At 54.0% G+C, this 15,625-nt stretch overlaps 7 protein-coding genes across 7 annotated transcripts; 2 read left to right on the plus strand and 5 right to left on the minus strand.

Annotated features, from left to right (window-relative positions):
- Window positions 1–570: 570 nt before the first annotated feature.
- On the minus strand, window positions 571–3,324 carry BKA78DRAFT_351357 (uncharacterized protein; the record flags this gene model as incomplete). The annotated part of the gene is made up of 3 exons (XM_066891153.1): window positions 571–1,190; window positions 1,282–1,603; window positions 1,672–3,324. The coding sequence occupies 3 exons, from the start codon at window positions 3,322–3,324 to the stop codon at window positions 571–573; spliced, it is 2,595 nt and encodes an 864-aa protein (XP_066746983.1).
- Window positions 3,325–3,536: 212 nt separating this feature from the next.
- BKA78DRAFT_309981 (uncharacterized protein) lies at window positions 3,537–4,471 on the plus strand. Its single transcript, XM_066888079.1, has 2 exons — window positions 3,537–3,739; window positions 3,802–4,471. The coding sequence occupies exons 1-2, from the start codon at window positions 3,702–3,704 to the stop codon at window positions 4,271–4,273; spliced, it is 510 nt and encodes a 169-aa protein (XP_066746984.1). The 5' UTR covers window positions 3,537–3,701; the 3' UTR covers window positions 4,274–4,471.
- An 898-nt stretch (window positions 4,472–5,369) lies between these two features.
- Window positions 5,370–6,755, minus strand: BKA78DRAFT_105921 (ribonuclease H-like domain-containing protein). Its single transcript, XM_066882168.1, has 4 exons — window positions 6,726–6,755; window positions 6,608–6,660; window positions 6,033–6,559; window positions 5,370–5,962 (listed from the first exon to the last, which is right to left on the minus strand). Exons 3-4 carry the CDS (start codon window positions 6,522–6,524, stop codon window positions 5,714–5,716), a joined length of 741 nt encoding a protein of 246 aa, XP_066746985.1. The 5' UTR covers window positions 6,525–6,559; window positions 6,608–6,660; window positions 6,726–6,755; the 3' UTR covers window positions 5,370–5,713.
- A 415-nt stretch (window positions 6,756–7,170) lies between these two features.
- Window positions 7,171–7,754, minus strand: BKA78DRAFT_105925 (uncharacterized protein). Its single transcript, XM_066882169.1, has one exon. It carries the CDS (start codon window positions 7,666–7,668, stop codon window positions 7,282–7,284), a length of 387 nt encoding a protein of 128 aa, XP_066746986.1. The 5' UTR covers window positions 7,669–7,754; the 3' UTR covers window positions 7,171–7,281.
- Window positions 7,755–7,797: 43 nt separating this feature from the next.
- On the minus strand, window positions 7,798–10,653 carry BKA78DRAFT_247673 (armadillo-type protein; the record flags this gene model as incomplete). The annotated part of the gene is made up of 2 exons (XM_066884315.1): window positions 7,798–10,327; window positions 10,385–10,653. 2 exons carry the CDS (start codon window positions 10,651–10,653, stop codon window positions 7,798–7,800), a joined length of 2,799 nt encoding a protein of 932 aa, XP_066746987.1.
- Window positions 10,654–11,095: 442 nt separating this feature from the next.
- BKA78DRAFT_105957 (platelet-activating factor acetylhydrolase IB alpha subunit) lies at window positions 11,096–13,162 on the plus strand. Its single transcript, XM_066882170.1, has 3 exons — window positions 11,096–11,474; window positions 11,536–11,701; window positions 11,756–13,162. Exons 1-3 carry the CDS (start codon window positions 11,437–11,439, stop codon window positions 12,929–12,931), a joined length of 1,380 nt encoding a protein of 459 aa, XP_066746988.1. The 5' UTR covers window positions 11,096–11,436; the 3' UTR covers window positions 12,932–13,162.
- Window positions 13,163–14,326: 1,164 nt separating this feature from the next.
- BKA78DRAFT_309992 (uncharacterized protein) lies at window positions 14,327–15,276 on the minus strand. Its single transcript, XM_066888080.1, has 2 exons — window positions 14,888–15,276; window positions 14,327–14,757 (listed from the first exon to the last, which is right to left on the minus strand). The coding sequence occupies exons 1-2, from the start codon at window positions 15,125–15,127 to the stop codon at window positions 14,626–14,628; spliced, it is 372 nt and encodes a 123-aa protein (XP_066746989.1). The 5' UTR covers window positions 15,128–15,276; the 3' UTR covers window positions 14,327–14,625.
- Window positions 15,277–15,625: the final 349 nt, after the last annotated feature.

A 15,625-nucleotide genomic window follows, 5' to 3' on the forward strand; every position in this document is an offset into this window, starting at 1 on the left:
GTGGGTGGGCGCAAAAAAACGAGCCATTGGAAGTTAAGCTGCCTCGCTTTCAAAGAATCACACGCGCGTGGCCGAACAAAAGGAGGAGTAGTTTCTGGTCTCTGACGTTGTCTTACTCCAACGGGACTAAATACACATGAGGACCAGGAATCCCTGCGGACTTGCCGTTGTCGCGGCTACAGCTCCACAACACCATTTGATAAACAAGGCCCAAGCGCAATCCGTGCTCCTGATTGGTCCAAATTACATCCATCTACCCAAACGGTTCGCAGCGAACTCAAAGTCGTCCTCAAAAAGTCAGCAGTCTTATTTGAGTTGCATTATCAAAATATTTTGGGGGCTTCTCATCTTACATCCAGTACAAAAAAAAAAAAAAAAAACATTCTCGTTGTCGACCTGTCCAACACGTCAGAAAGGCACATGACGAGCAGTGCAGCTTTCGAGTGCGCGTGAAACAAGACTCTTCACTGCTTGCGATGATTTGGGATTTTTTCGTTTGCTGGATTGTCTTGTTGTGCAACAAGATTCGACGATGCTTTGAAGCCACGACCAGCAAGAGAGCGGGAAAGATCAACGAGAAAAGTAATCCGCATCCCCCGGCTTTGGAGGCCTTTCAGACAGGCCGCGAGCAAGAGATTCATACAATGCCTGCATATCCGCACTTAGAGCTGGAAGGTTCGTGCCATCCGCTGCAAGTTGCGGCAATTCTGAGCCACCACCGGGGCGGCTGTACAGCGCCTCAAACTCGGACAAAGTGAGAGATGGACGCCGAGGACGCATCTCGGATTCATGATAATAGTCAAAGTCGGCCCATTCGGCATCAATATCAACTGGAGGTGGTGGACCGGTAACACGAGTGCCTTCACCACGGTCGACCAACTCCTCGATGGCCTCAGCAGTCTTGGCAAGCAGAGCAGACGTGACTTCCGCAGTCTTCTTGGCCTTCGCAATCTGCGGTGGGAAGCTGCTTACGTTGACGGCCGATAGAAGGACGTAGCCGACCATGACCTCAAGATGCGATTCCGTTTCCAGATAGCCAGGGCCGAACATTTTCCGCAGCATTGGGTGGCATTTTTCTCTGATGGATCGAAGAAGCTTCCAGCACTGGAGATGCATGCGGAAGTAGTCGAAGGATAGTTCGTCTTTCTCGTCCTCGAGCGTACTGCACATTTTCTTCAGGAGCGCGGGGGCTGTCAGTCTCTGCAGAGCCTTTCCATCTTGTTTTTTCTTTCCGGGAGGTAGTCTGCGGAGTCGTCGAGGTCTCGGGTCATCAGCGCCTACCAGTCGTCCGGGTCTGACCTGTTTGAGATGTCGATGTCTTCCAGGTCTGGGCCGTGACTTCCCAAATTTTGATGTTTTCCAGGATGTTCTTCAGATGGTCAGGGGTTAAGTCGTACCGGTAATAATAGTTGCAGTAGCGATCATTGAAGGTTCTGGCAAGCGGAGCTAGCTCCTTGAGACCTCTAGCCCCAGCCTTGGAGCGTTGCCAATTGCGCCGACTGTTCTTGGCGAGTGAGGCCGCAGACGTCCCCGTCGTCAAGAGGTAGCGACGAAAGTACTCCTCTGTTCCTTCTGGCGCTCTTTCTCCAAATATAGATTTACCCTGGATTCAATGAGTGTCTCCATATCTTGCCAGTCTTTGTCATGACCAAGAAGCTTCTCGCAACCAACAGCATGATACAGGTGAGGAGTGAGGACAGTGGCACCCCACATATTGGCAAATTCGACACCGAGCTTTTGCGCTTGCGCCTGTCGCCTGTACATATGAAGGCCAGAGAATACCAGATGTCGACGCCAGATGAAAAGGTGTTGCAGCTTCGGCCAATTTGGAGTATCCTTCGCGCTCTTCAGGTAATGTTTGTCGCTCACAAAGAGAATAATTTCGTTCCGAATCGCTTCAAGGAATCTGTTGCTCTCCTTTGGCCAGCTTTTCATGTGAAGATTCTCGTGAAAGTCGAGTGTCTCCTGAAGGCTATCGTGGAGGTTGAAAGTGGCCCCTATGAATCCATTGAAAGCATCGGATACTTTTGATCGCAAGGTGTGGTGAACATCGAGGAAAAGTTGGATCGAGAGAACGTTCCAGAGCGAAACATCTCCAGTCTCAAACACGATCCTACAGCCACGGATCAACTCATCCTCGAGGATGACGTCTTTGTCAAATGCCGCTCTGACGTGAAGAGCCACCACAGGAAGGAAGTCCATTAGCAGGGCCCTGTCTTCATCGTACTTCTGCCTATCAGTCATAGATCCCCGGTTGCTCTTGGGATCGTAGACGCCATAGGATCCAGGCTTCCAGGGTGATACGTCGCGAGAGCCAACTCCCACGACCTTCTTGAACTCATTGAGAAAATGATATGCATTCCACATCATGTTTTCGGCCTCGTTGTACATCCGTAGATTGATACCATCTCCGGGCTGCTCACGATGATTTGGGTTTTGCCCATGCGAGAGGCAAGTGGCGCCCCAGGCCTTTTGAAACAGGCTCTCCGAGCCACCGTGCTTGTTCAGCAATGGGAAAAGGTCGTTCTCCAACGCGCGTGCAAAGTCAACGGCCGTGTTTGTCGCCAATGACAGGGCCACGAGTCCGTAAGTCCCATCCTCGTACCGTTTCCAGAGATTGTTGATGACTTCGCGAATCTGGCGCAAGTCCTCAAGGAATAGCAAGAAGACGGTATTAACCTCATCAAGGTTATCGAGTTGCTCGGCCTCAAATTCAGGTATTGGGCGTTCGGGAATGACCACATCTGGCGCATTGAGAAATTCCTGGGACGGTTCTTCCACCTTCAACTTCTCGAACCTGTTGGAAACGTCGTCGGCAGAAGGTTCTGCGCCAGGCTTTGGTTTAGGGGTCGTTCTCACTGGCATTATTGGAGCCAGTACCTCTTTGACGCGTTCCAAAACACCCACAAAATAAGAATGGTTTTCGTATGAGGATTCGGCTCCCGGCCGCATCCTTGCAAGAGCGCCATGGTCCTTGCGGGTTCGTATGGCGCGATCAAGTGTGTAGGCCAAATAAGAAGGGACTTCGACGACTTGTTTCTTCTTGCCGACGATGAATTCAGCCAGAGCGATAAAGTCCTTGATGGCGATGATGGGTGCGCGCTTTGAGTTTTCGCCGATCTCGTTTCCTGGTTGCTTGGCCTGCTTCCTGGCTTTTCCTTTGAGTCTTCCAGGCCCCTTCGATCCCGTGTCCTGTACATTGGATCCAAAGAGCAGGTCCTTGGGATATCCGCAACTCCGAGCCGTGCTTGCCAACCACGACGCAACCAGGTTGATATCTTCTTTGTACTGCTGATAACTGCTCCTGAGAAAAAGCGCCGACATGATGAAAAGTCTCTCAAAGTTCGCCAGGAAATTCAAGAGATACGAGACAGATAAAAAGACAGCGGGGTTTTGAGAAGGTTGGTCGGTGAGCTGCACGTTGTAAGAGGTTGGGCTACACGTAGTCGGGTGGGACCCGAGTTAGAACGCTCGGGCCATAAGGCAGCCCGTGACGTGGGTTCCACGATCCGGATGGATTTGTTGTTAAGGATCTAAGACGATACACCAATTGATGAGACGGAACCTGACAGCAAGTCTACCTCGCGGAATGACTTCGACTCGCCAACCGCGAGTTCTGATTGCGCGCAAGAATCGCGTGGGCACGTTGATATCGGCCAAGCGAGATCCGGTGTGACCAGCGATTGCCCGCTGCTCGACTCATGGACAGAAAGGAACCACGGCATCGCCATCAGTTCTTGTAGGAATATGTTCCCAAAAGTTTCTTACCGATGCTTAATTGCTGAAAGTTTATCAATGTAGAGTACCGAAAACCCGAATCACTCCACGTCTCTTTGAGTCTACGAAGTCCTCCGCAGCAACGACCGTTTCACAAGCAGGTGGGCAAAAACCAAATACCACTCCGATGGATAGCTCAATCCCATATTCAGCGGTCGACAAAGAGCAGTTAAATCCACAGATCTCCTTGCTCAGTCAGTTGACAAAATGGAAAAGTGCTTGTGTCAGGAATTTCTCCACGGCGGTTGCGTACGGTCGATGGGATCTGCAAAAAGGAAGACATGTCGATTTGGAGTGGAACAGAGTTGACACTCTCGTAGGCCTGACCTCTTGTCATGCCATTTTGGATCTTCATGTCGATTTTGGAGGCACGTCGAGCCAACTCGTTCGCAATCTTGTTGGCGTCCCTGGGCACATGCTTCAAAGCAATGCGGATATTGGAGTCCTCGTATTCATTGATATGCTCATCAAGCTGGAGAAAGAGGTCGAGGTTTGATGGCGTTCTACCGTCAGATGTCTTGAGATTGTTCCGCTGGTTGATTGTGAGGAATGATTAGCTAAAAAGTACGGCGAATTGAAAGTGGACGGGGGGCTGCCAGGTCACCTTCCAGTTTGGTAGCCACTCCGTCAATCCTTGTACCGCGTAGTTGGAATCAGTCAGAACCAGCAGTTCTTTGTCCTCCTTCCCGTGTGGCCATCAAAAGGTATGACGTGGTGATGGGGCGCGTCGATCCCTGTAGCGACACCCCAGCCAGCAGACGAAGACAATTGGCCATTTCTCGAACATGCACCATCAGTGTAGACGACATGGGTGCGACAAAAGATATCTCCGTCCACGGTGTAGGTGCCAACGAGAAAGCGCTTGCAGTGGATGCATATGACAACTTGACCCCCGAGAAGAGATGATTTGATATCAGGGTTGATGTGAAAGCGGCGGTTGATGATTTGACTATCCGTAATTGACGTCGATGCTCCGGAGACCATGGTGACCCGCGTGGTTCGGAGGTGGTTGTTGAGTAGAAGGGATCGGCGTCAGTTTTAAGGTTGTTGAGTAGATGCTGTGAAGGTGCTTGCAGGGTCTTATTCAGGGCCTTCATAGACCCGTCGCAACAACTGGATGGTCCGAATCAGTTGAGTCGCCTGGATTGCCAGATTAGGTGGTGAGGTTTCTTGTAGCAGGAGAGGTTGAGTAGTGTTTTGAATCCCTCACCCATATTTGATGACCGAGTCAATCAGGAACGGAATGTGGCGCGAAGGTCTATGCAAGGTCGAGGAAGCCAGCTCAACACCAAAAGGGCTATCACGACTCGGGAGCTCGGCACAGGTAGGGCTTCATTGTAATTGTGCGCAAGCCCTTGATCCCCCCCTATACCCATCCTTCCAGCGAGTAGATTCTCTTCCTTCTGGGTTCTATGAGCTTGAATGCACCTCAGCTCCCTGAAGTCTGCCTGAGTCGCCTAGAAGCCAAGGACTGGATGATTTCTTTCGTAGCCTACTTCGCAAAGACTCTGCACAATCCCTCAGTCACAACTACATCGAGAGCAGGCAGACCAAAGACCCATACCATCCCAACAGGTACCCCATCATGCTACAGCCGAGAAAGAGCGGCCAAATCCACAATGCATCCCGCCGCTGAAGTTCTCTGGAGCGGCGCGAAGGACGAGAACGGCCAAAACCGAAGCCAGATCACAGCCAGTCCAAGGCTGGTCGACTTCCGAGAGAGGTTGCTCGCAAGAGGTGTCCAAGCAGAGCCGATCGGTCTGTTGGCGAAATTCGCGGAAAGAGACGGATGCTTGAGCGGCGAAATGGCCAGACCGGGCATCCAGAAGTACTTGCACAAGTGTCTTCCAAATGCTTCCGCCATGCTCCACCGTCAGCCCCAACAGCGCTCATCGACTCAAACCAAAACGTCATCCTCTACTTCAATCCAAGTCTATCAGACTTTCATCTTTCTCATCTGTTTACCCAGCTCCTCCAGACCCGCACTGGACGAAGACACAGGGGGTTTGTCCGCTTCGGCACCACGTTTGGCGAGCTTGTCAGCAAGCGTGTTGTGTTTTCTGCGGATGTGCATGAAGCCGATGTGAAACTCGTCGGTTTCGTATTTTTTGATCAATTTTTCCAGCCGCAGGAATAGGTCGAGGTTGGTTGGTTCCTTGCCATCGGCAGTCTTGTAGCCGTTCGACTGGCGAGTGGGAAGTTGTGAGTTTTTCGACACGTGTGGGATTTTTGAGGCCGGGAGCGAGACCACTTACCTTCCACTCTGCCAACCATTCTGTTATGCCCTTTACGACGTACTGGCTATCGCTCAATATCACCAGTGATTTTGTTCTGCCTCCTGTCACTACAGGGTATGTTCTTTCATTCAATTTGTAGCCCTCAATTGCCTTCCTCAAACCCCCCCACGCGCCCACAAGCTCTGCACGCTGGCTTGTCTTCACCTTGAATTTCTTCATCGACCCCGAGTATTGATCAGGCTCGTCACTTCCAAGCGCGTAACCGTAGCCAGCAGAAGCGCCATCCTGCCCATTGTTGGAGCACGCGCCGTCGGTAAAAACGACTGAGGCTTCGTGGCAAGGCTTGCCGTTCGTGTCGCGGCAATGGCAGCATCTGAAATAGAAGCGCTGACACTCGGGGCATGTCCGTATCTGATCTTCGAAGTCGAGCTCGCTGAATGAGGAACATGGGCGGAAGAGATGGTTGCGGAATTTCTCAGGAGGCCGTTCGCCGTCGGAATCTCTCGGCATGTTGAAAAGCAGGTGGAATCAATCCTGCGCGGATGCTAATATATGTCAGCATCATGAAAGTACACAAAAGGAACATGATTTACCTCTTCTTGAGGTCGTTCCGCAGGTGGTTGTGTAACCTCAACACCACAGGAAGCTTTCTTCAGATGTCAGATACGCGCAAAGCGGCAAATCCACGGATTATCCATTCACCAGACTTACCTGACTACAGTAGGTGTGATTTTGAAGTCTGCCGGAGGATCTAAATTTTTTAGAAAAGTCGGGGTGGATGATAATGTTGCCCCTCTCTTTATACTGTCCGCTCCCTACGTTTCCGTAGCAAGGCGAAGCGGAACGCTAAAGTAACAACTCATTTGACTCGAGCGAATAAAGTAAGCGTTTTTGCGGCGCGGAATGCGAGAGCCAGGTATGCGCATGGCTGAGCTATCACATTCAGCAGCACGCATTTACTTTTGAGCCCACTTCTTTCTCCTTCAATACTTACTATCGCAAAACTGTGCCGCCTCAACCAACGAGATTCATGAACAACCTCCATTGTCAATTTCCATATCTACGACCTATAGACTGAACTTTCTGTTAGCTACACGATGACCCTTGGCAACAACACACATACCACAGGAGCAAGACGCAAGGGCCAAAAGCAACCACCAAGCGCTTTCGCAGCAACCGGAGGAAAACAGCAACAGGAAAAAATGATCATGGTCCCACGCTTCAGGGTCTATCAAGCAGAGTAGTAGAAGAAATAAAAGTACAGGGGTTATTTTGGGTAAAAGCACAAAAGCACAAGAAAGACGACAGAGGAAGGGCGAGACGACCTGACGACCAGAGACGGCGTGATGCGTGATGCTGCTGCTGCTGCTTTTGCTACGACAGGCAAGGGCCAAAGGAACCTGCCATCTTCATCACCAGACTCAACCAGGCCGTCTCGATCGTTCCCTCCCAGTCCGTTCGCCGTGCGTGGAGATCCGTAGCGTAGAGTCGTGGCGTCAAAAATCGTCAAAAGGGGGAAGCGCAAAAGAGAGCAAAGAAAACCCGAATCTGTCCAGCCCAACCGACCGATCCTTCTTTTGAAATGTTTGTACAGTCGCGGCCGTGTGAGAGTTCTTCTCCACAGCCAAACAGGGGAAAAAGCCAGCCCAATCATTCAATCAAAACGCCTGGTATCATGCTCTCTCCTTTCCGTGATGTGCGACCGACTTAAGAGGTTTTTTGAATCAAAAGAGATTGGTGGACAAATTATTCGTGGAGGGCGGGGTGGAGGTTCGCGTCCCATTCAGGGACTCGACATGGCTACTGATGATGGCTCGGGACCCTGTTTCAGTGTTGCGGGGGATTGTGTTGCCCTTGTCTCGTAAGTCCCTGTTTGGCCTTGGTGCTTGTCAGTCAAGTCCGTCGCGGCGGGCAAAGTTGTTGCAAGACAAACCTTCATCAGTTCGATCCTCGCCTTCAAATTCTGCGTCACCTCCGCCGCCCTCTTCCAACTTTCTGCTCCACTGCCGCTTCCCAAGTTTGCAGCAGTGCTCATCCGCGAACTGCTGCCTCCATTCTCTGTTGGAGTACCGATCGATGGGCTGCCACGTCCACCAAAGCCAGACCCAGAATGACTCGAGTGACTTCCAGACCCGGCACGCCTCATAGGGCTCAGTTTGCTGTTGTGCGAGTCGGACCGGCTGGCGTCGCCAAAGTTCTCCTTGCCGTCGAAACCCGGAGACGTTGGCGTAAAGTTGCGTCTGTTAAACCCACCGCCGTAACCACCCTCGCCACCGAATCTGCCACTACCTCCATTCATGCCGACATCATGATAGACGGCTTCGGCGCTTTGCTCATACGGCTGCGGGCTGGTGGCTCTTACTTGGCGCGCCAGCTCGCGCTTCAGGCGCTCAACTTCCCTTTGCTGCGCTTGAACAGTCGTCTCCGCTGCCTCTGCGTCAGAGCGCGCGCGGACGAGCTGCGTCTCCTTGGCCTTGATGGATAACACGTCCCGGGTGTGGTCCTCAATCAGCTGCGCGTTTTGGTTCTGCAACTCATGGATTTGCGAGGTCATCCGCGCCTTCTCCGCCTTGAAATCCTCAGCTTGCTTTCGGAGATGCTCAACTTCGGCACGCAGCTCTTCCAACTCGGCCTTTTCGACAGCACTAAGCCCAGGAGCTGGCGCAGGAGCTGGAGGTTCCGCAGGAGCAGCCTGGGGCTTTCCTAGCGGACGACCGGCTAGACCCCGGCCTGCCAGACTCCTGGGTGCTGGCTTAGCAGGCGCAGGAGCAGGCTCAGGATCCTCAACAAGCGGCGGCGAAGGCGCGCGCGCTGGGGCGGCGGCAGGCTTCTTGAGTCCGAGGCGCGAGCCGACTTGAGGTTTGGAAAGGCCAGTTTTTGGACCGGTAAGCTTTGAGCCGGGTCGGGCGGTCGGCTTCGGGGCGAGTGGTGCTGCTGCTGGCTCGTCTGGCGATGGTGCGCGGGCGGCGGCAGCCGGTGCGGTCTTCTTTGCTCCAAGAGCCGGTTTCTTCCCAACAGGCTTCTTGCCAGCCGGAGCAGCTGCTGGCTTTGGTGGCGCCGCGGCCTTTGGCTTGTATTTGGCCATGACCTCAGCGGAGTCGTGGAATTCCTTGATTTTGTTCTTGCGAATGTCGTCGAGGCCGTCCAGATGCGGGTTCATCATACGATCGCCCATGATTTTCCACAAAACACCCAGAACCTCAGCACCAGCGTCACGCTGTGTCGCTTGAGATTCTGTGAGGAGCTTTGTGGCGGCCTCCGCGATGGTCTTGACCTCCGGTGGCTGTGGTGCTTCCTTGGTCGACTTAAGTACTCGGATCAACAGACGGGTCGATTCGAGTTTGACTTGGGGATTCTTGTGTTTGAGGGCTTCGAGGATCTCTTCGAGACACTCGTTCAAGCTAGTCGACGCGACGCATGCCTCAAGAGCAGCACCCAAGGCATCCGCGACGGATTGTTTCTTCTCTTTTAACCTTTCCAGCATGGGACTGAAGACGGTGCTGCGGTACTTTGCAAAACTCTTCCGCAGACCTTTGGCAAAAATCTCAACACAGTTGGCGGCGACCGTAACGACGGCAATGTTGGCATCCTTCATCGACTTGGCCAGTCCGCGCATAATGTCATCGAAAGGACCTTCCTCCATCGCCGGCACGTTGATGGCAGTGTGGAGGTCGTCAAGAGCTTCCTTGCGGTCTTTCCACTTGGAGGATCCAAGCCTTTCCCCAAAGTCCTTTGGAATCTTGGCCATGACATCGACTGCCATATATTCGGGTTCCAGGTCAATTTCGCCTTCTTCCTCTCCTCCTTCTTCGCCCTCATCTCCGCCGGCAGCTTCAGCAGCTTCCGCGGCCTCTTGCTGAGATCTCAAAAGTCTTTCTTGCTTTGGCGGGGGTTCGTCCTTGACCTTTTCAAAAAGCTTGTCCAAATCTGTTTGTTGCACGGGCTTCAAGTCGCCCCAGAAAAGCGGCTTCATGGCCTCCTTGAGCCATCTGTAAAACTCGACGGTCAAGTTTTGGGCCTCGGCACGGACGTTCTTGTCGGCATGACCAAAGACTTTTGGGAGTGACTTGAGAATTTGTTTGGGCTCGACTGTTTTGCAGCCGTATGCGTGTACGATGGCGGTAAGGGCTTTGAGCGTGGCAGCAATGACCTTTGGTTGCTTGTGGGCCAGCAGCGGGAGCATATCTTCGATGACGGGGTCGGCGCGGTCCATTTCAATGAGCAACAGCAGAGCCTCCTGTGCCTTTTGCTGCGCAGCCGGACGGCCCGTCAGACCCTTCTCGACGAGAGGCGCGATGGTCAAGTTGCGGGTCCTATTAATCGAGGGTCAGTTGCTGTGACACGGCGCGGTGTTTCTCCAATACACGCACCTGGTGGCGCCATTGGAGCCAGCGATCTGGAGAAAGGAGCAATATGCCCCCATGGCCTCGGTCTGGGCGGCGACATTGGAATCTGCCACGGCCCCTTTCCACAAGCTTGCGTCGGAGGTGAACTGCTTGACGATGGGATCGGTCTCTCCCACAGCCTTGTCAAACTCTTTGGCGGCAGCCTCGTATCCTTCCTTTCTGACCTTCCAGTTTTTGTGCTGGAAGCGGTCAGGCAGCGGGAGCGAGGAGAAATCCTCTTCCTGATCCGCCATGGTGATGGCTTGCGGGGCTGGGTGATGTAGTTGGAGCTGGAGGGCGTGGGTGGTTAGCTGGAGGTCGAGGACAGTAGAGGGAGACAAGTCGTTGGGGACTAGTAGGTCGATTGCGCAAAAGGGCCCCTCTTTGCGGGGTGGTCAAGGCGGCGGGTTGCGATGGATGCGGTGGGTGACGTACGTGCTAGTCGGTTCGGGCAGGTCGCGAGTCGAGGGCTTGAGTATTTGTAGGTCGAGGTTTAGGATGTCGCAGGTTGTATCGAGGAACGCGGCGACAAAAGGGGCGTGGTTATCAGGTGCGTAGGGCGGTTGGCAAGAAGGGTGGTAGGGTGTCGGTCGTGTCGTGGTTGTGAGTGTTTTGGTGCGTGTGAAAGACAACAACGGCCCTTCGGCAGCCGACTGGGGCCACTGGCCCCGTTGCTGGGCGGCCAAACGGTGCAACCTTTCGGGCCAACATCGCTCGCACCGCCAAAACACCATCAAGGCCATCTCCCTGCACCCTGCTTGCTACCTGATTGTCCAAGCCTCCAATTGCTCCAATTTTTACCACCTCAAGGCCGCTCTCCGTCGTCGTTGCTCGCCCCGGCACCACGCTCGCCCGCACACGCCCACGACACGACACGACGCAGCCCTACCCGCTTCCGCTTCTGCACCTTCGTATCACCACGACGTCGCCGTCCTTTGAAACCTGACTGGACCCCTCCACCCCGCTCTACCCTTTGAACAACTCTCCCTTCTGAAGGGCGCACCGACCGACTGCGACCGGATGCGCCCATCGTCGCCATGAGCCAGATTTTAACCCAGCGCCAGGCTGATGAGCTGTACTTAGTCTCCACCGCCTATTTCTCCCTCAAGTCGCTCCATTCTGATTCTTTGCCGCAGGCACAAGGCAATTATAGCTTATCTGGCCGCTTCAAACCACCCACAAAGCGCAGCCGCTCTCCAGGAAGAGTGCGAAATCGGCGAATCTTTTGACGACACTACGCGAAAGAAATATGAGGGGCTACTGGAAAAGAAGTGGACCAGCGTGGTCCGGCTGCAAAAGAAGGTTGGACATCTTCGCACCCCCATATGCACTCGTACTGAACCTCTCGCGGCGTAGATTATGGACCTGGAATCAAGAAATCAAGCCCTCCAAGCTGAACTCGACTCCACCACCCCCGCCACGCGTCTGCGCAAGAATGAAGATCCCACGAGTTGGCTACCACGAGCGCCTGCCTCGCACAGCCTGCAGTCCCACCGCATGCCCGTGACATGCGTCGCCTTTCACCCCATATTCACTTCATTGGCATCAGGTTCGGAAGACACCACAATCAAGATTTGGGACTACGAGTTGGGCGAGCTGGAGCGCACAGTCAAGGGTCACACAAAGAGCGTATTAGACGTTGACTTTGGAGGGCCGCGTGGAGGAACCCTGCTTGCCTCGTGCTCGTCCGACCTTACCATAAAACTCTGGGACCCCAGTGACGAGTACAAGAACATTAGGACACTGCCTGGGCACGATCATTCCGTGTCTGCTATACGCTTCATTCCAAGCGGCGCTGCAGGCTCACCGTCTTCTGGCAATCTTTTGGTTTCGGCGTCTCGGGATCAAACGCTAAAGATTTGGGACGTCACAACTGGCTACTGCGTCAAGACCATCCGCGGCCATGCCGACTGGGTGCGCGATGTGGCACCCAGCTTCGACGGGCGATGGCTGCTGTCGGCTTCAAATGACCAGACTGCGCGACTTTGGGATGCCGGCAACGGCGAGCCCAAGTGCACCTTTGTTGGCCACGATCACGTCGTGGAATGCGTGGCATTTGCACCGCCGTCGGCCTACGGGCATCTTGCGACCCTAGCCGGTCTCAAAAAGCCACCAGCAGCCAGCTCCTCGGCTGAGTTCCTGGCCACAGGGTCACGCGACAAGACCATCAAACTGTGGGATGCTCGCGGCACTCTCATCAAGACACTAGTTGGGCACGACAACTGGATTCGCGCCATGGTCTTCCACCCTGGTGGAAAGTACCTGATCAGTTGCGGCGACGACAAGACAATACGATGCTGGGACTTGACACAAGAAGGCAAATGCGTCAAGACGCTTGCGGAGCACGGCCACTTCATCAGTTCGTTGCGCTTCGCGCCCAGCGTTCGCAAAGAACCTCAGGTCAACGGAGACACCAACGGCGCTCCTGCGCCAAACGGCACCAAGAAGGAAGACCCAGATGCAAACACGACCATTAGATGTGTAATTGCGACGGGCTGCGTCGACCTAAACGTCCGAGTCTTTGCGTCATGAGAGAATTCCATGAGCCGTGAGCGAGCCGAATTTTGCCAGACTCTAGCGGGAGAGCGAGTCCAGGAAGAGCCAGAGAGGGTGCCGAAGCACGTGTGGGGAGGTATCAAGGGTTGACGCCAGGCACCGCAGGGCAGCGTCGAGGAGAGCTGTAGCAAGGCGAGCATAGAACACGTGGGAAGACAGGGGCGACGACGCCGTCTCCGCTGTTCCTGCGGTTCACTCGCCCCGTGTTATTGCGCGCGAGGAACGAGGTTGTAGTGACTTATTTGCATACCCTTGGCGTTGGGTTCGGCGCGAGAGGAATCTTGTTGTTGCACCAAGGGACATGATGGCCATGGGTGGCGAGGGTGGCGGCAGACCTTCTGCCGTCTGTTGTGCTTTTTTCACCTTTTCTTCTCTTCTTCCTCTCCTTCTTCCCCTCCTTTTCTCCACCCCCTCTTTCTCTCTGAATCCCCCAGCCACTCACACCAGGAGACTTTTGTCTTGGTTGTGGATTTGCGCTGTAGGAAGGAGTCGATGATGTCCGATATACGAAGTGTTGTTGCGTTTGCAGTCAGTTCGACGTTCCTGCTGCTGCTGGTGGCGATGTTTTTCTTCTTGCCTGCGCTGCGCTTGGATATGGCGAAACATGTATTGTGAAGCAAGCAAGCGCAAAGTCTGATTGTAATGCTTTGAATGATTGATGATCACGCTCATTTGCTTTCTGTGCTGGCTTGATGACGCTGAATAGAGAACTAGGCAATTTTCAATAAGTAATGTCCTGTCTCGAGAGGCTTTGTGGGCTCTTACGTGTGCTGGCCTGAAGATGGTGCCGCTTCACTAACGCCAGGAGGTAGCAGCCGTGGACACAGGACAGATTGGAGAACACTCACAGGCCGAAATCCCTCCCGTTCATGGTCACCACATCGTGGGATCGAAACTCTCCCCTCCAGCCTCCAAGTCCACAATAATACAGCATTCATTACACAGAAGTACACTCACTACACAAACATATTTACTCATCCCCTCCCTTCCCATCTCTCCGCCATCCCTTCCCCCTCTCACGACTTCTTCGGCAAACACCCCTTCCTCGTCTCACTCCCCCCGCCCACCTTCTCAAAGATAATATCCACACACTCCTCACCCTCCTTACATCCCCCCGTACACCCCTTCTCCTCATCCTTCTTCCTCTTGCGCTCTTCCTTCTCTTTCTTGCGGCGCTCCTTCTCCTCTTCCTTTTCTTGCTCGCGGCACGCCTTGGATTGGTCGCCGTCGTCACCATTACCACCGCCGTTCTCGACTGGTGGCAGGCCCTCGGGAGAAATGACCGGGCCGGGCGTCTCCAGATACGGGTTGCGCCTAGGGGGCGGGTTGGGGTTGGGGTTGGGTTCGGGGTTGGTTTTGGGAGGCGGTGTCTCGTCGCCGAAGCCGCAGCGGTCCTGCGCGGGTGGTTAATGTGGTGGGGCGAGGGGTGCTGTGGTTAAGGGGAGGAAGGGGGGAATTGAGGTGGTTGTTCTGATGGAAAGCGATTCGATGGGAAGCGATGGCGCTGCCTCGAACGACCCTGGGCACGGTCGAGCCAAACAGCCACCAACTTTCCAACACAACAAGTCGCCAACAACAAACCATAAGACGTTCATGGTTCGTGAACAAACTCCATCATGATGATGTGGAGATGAGTGGCACCTCCCCGGCACCGTCGCCGTCCAGAACCATCACAACCTCTGAGCACGAGAGGACTGAACAAACAACAAAACAAAAGCATCAACACTTACATCATACGTCGGCTCCAAGCCACCACAATTGTCAAAGCACTCCCTCTTATTCCGGTTCTCGCACTCGCAACTCTGCCCGTATAAGTCAGCAACGATTAAGCTTCTCGTTACGGAATTACGCTTAAACGTGGGACGCCGATCATTCCATCATCATCCCTCTTCACCGTAGGTTACCGAGTGCAGTGTTGCGATTTCAACTTACCTCAGGATACGACTGGATGCAGTACACCTCCTCGCATGGGCACTTGAAGTTCGGGTTCGGTTTGACGGCCGGCGGTGGCTTTTCCTTGGGCTTTTGGGGCGGCGGCTCGTTGGTTGTGGTGCGGCCCTTGGGGCAGGCCTGGGAGGTGTTAGTGATGTGGCTTTTGGTGTGTCGTGATGGGCAAGTGAGGAGAATGTCAACTCCATCTCTTAGTGCTCGAGATTGAGAAATTTGACGCATGTTCGAGTCTCCGAACGGTGAAGTCCGAGCGGACGACTTGAGGGAGCATTTGAGCTCGTCGCCTTGCGTTTGACATTTCTTTCAAGGCCTTTTGGTGGAGAGGAGCCATGGGTGAGGTGATGCGTACCGCGATTGCAGGGACAGGGCAGGGGAGCCCGGCGGCCTGCTTTTGGTCGGAGCAGTCGAGGATAGCTTTGTTGCGGCACTCACAACCCTGGGATGTCTACGTCAGATACAATGCAGCTTGTGAGGTACCAGAGTACAAACAGCGGGCTCTTCCTGCGGACATGTCGGAGGCGGACACGTGCATTGGGTGTTGGAGTCCTGTGGTGCCGGGACGGCGAGGGCAATAGGCAGCAATGCCAGGAGGGAGAGGAAGAGGGGCTTCATGATGATCGTGAACCTGATGATTTCTGATACACAATTTGCAGGTGGAGCACCAACGCCCTTTTGAAGGCACAGTCGCCTAGAGCTGATCTATTTTATGGTTACGAACGC

The sequence above is a fragment of the Phyllosticta capitalensis genome (genome assembly GCF_038381095.1).
Source record: "Phyllosticta capitalensis strain CBS 128856 chromosome Unknown BKA78scaffold_3, whole genome shotgun sequence".
NCBI lineage: Eukaryota > Fungi > Ascomycota > Dothideomycetes > Botryosphaeriales > Phyllostictaceae > Phyllosticta > Phyllosticta capitalensis.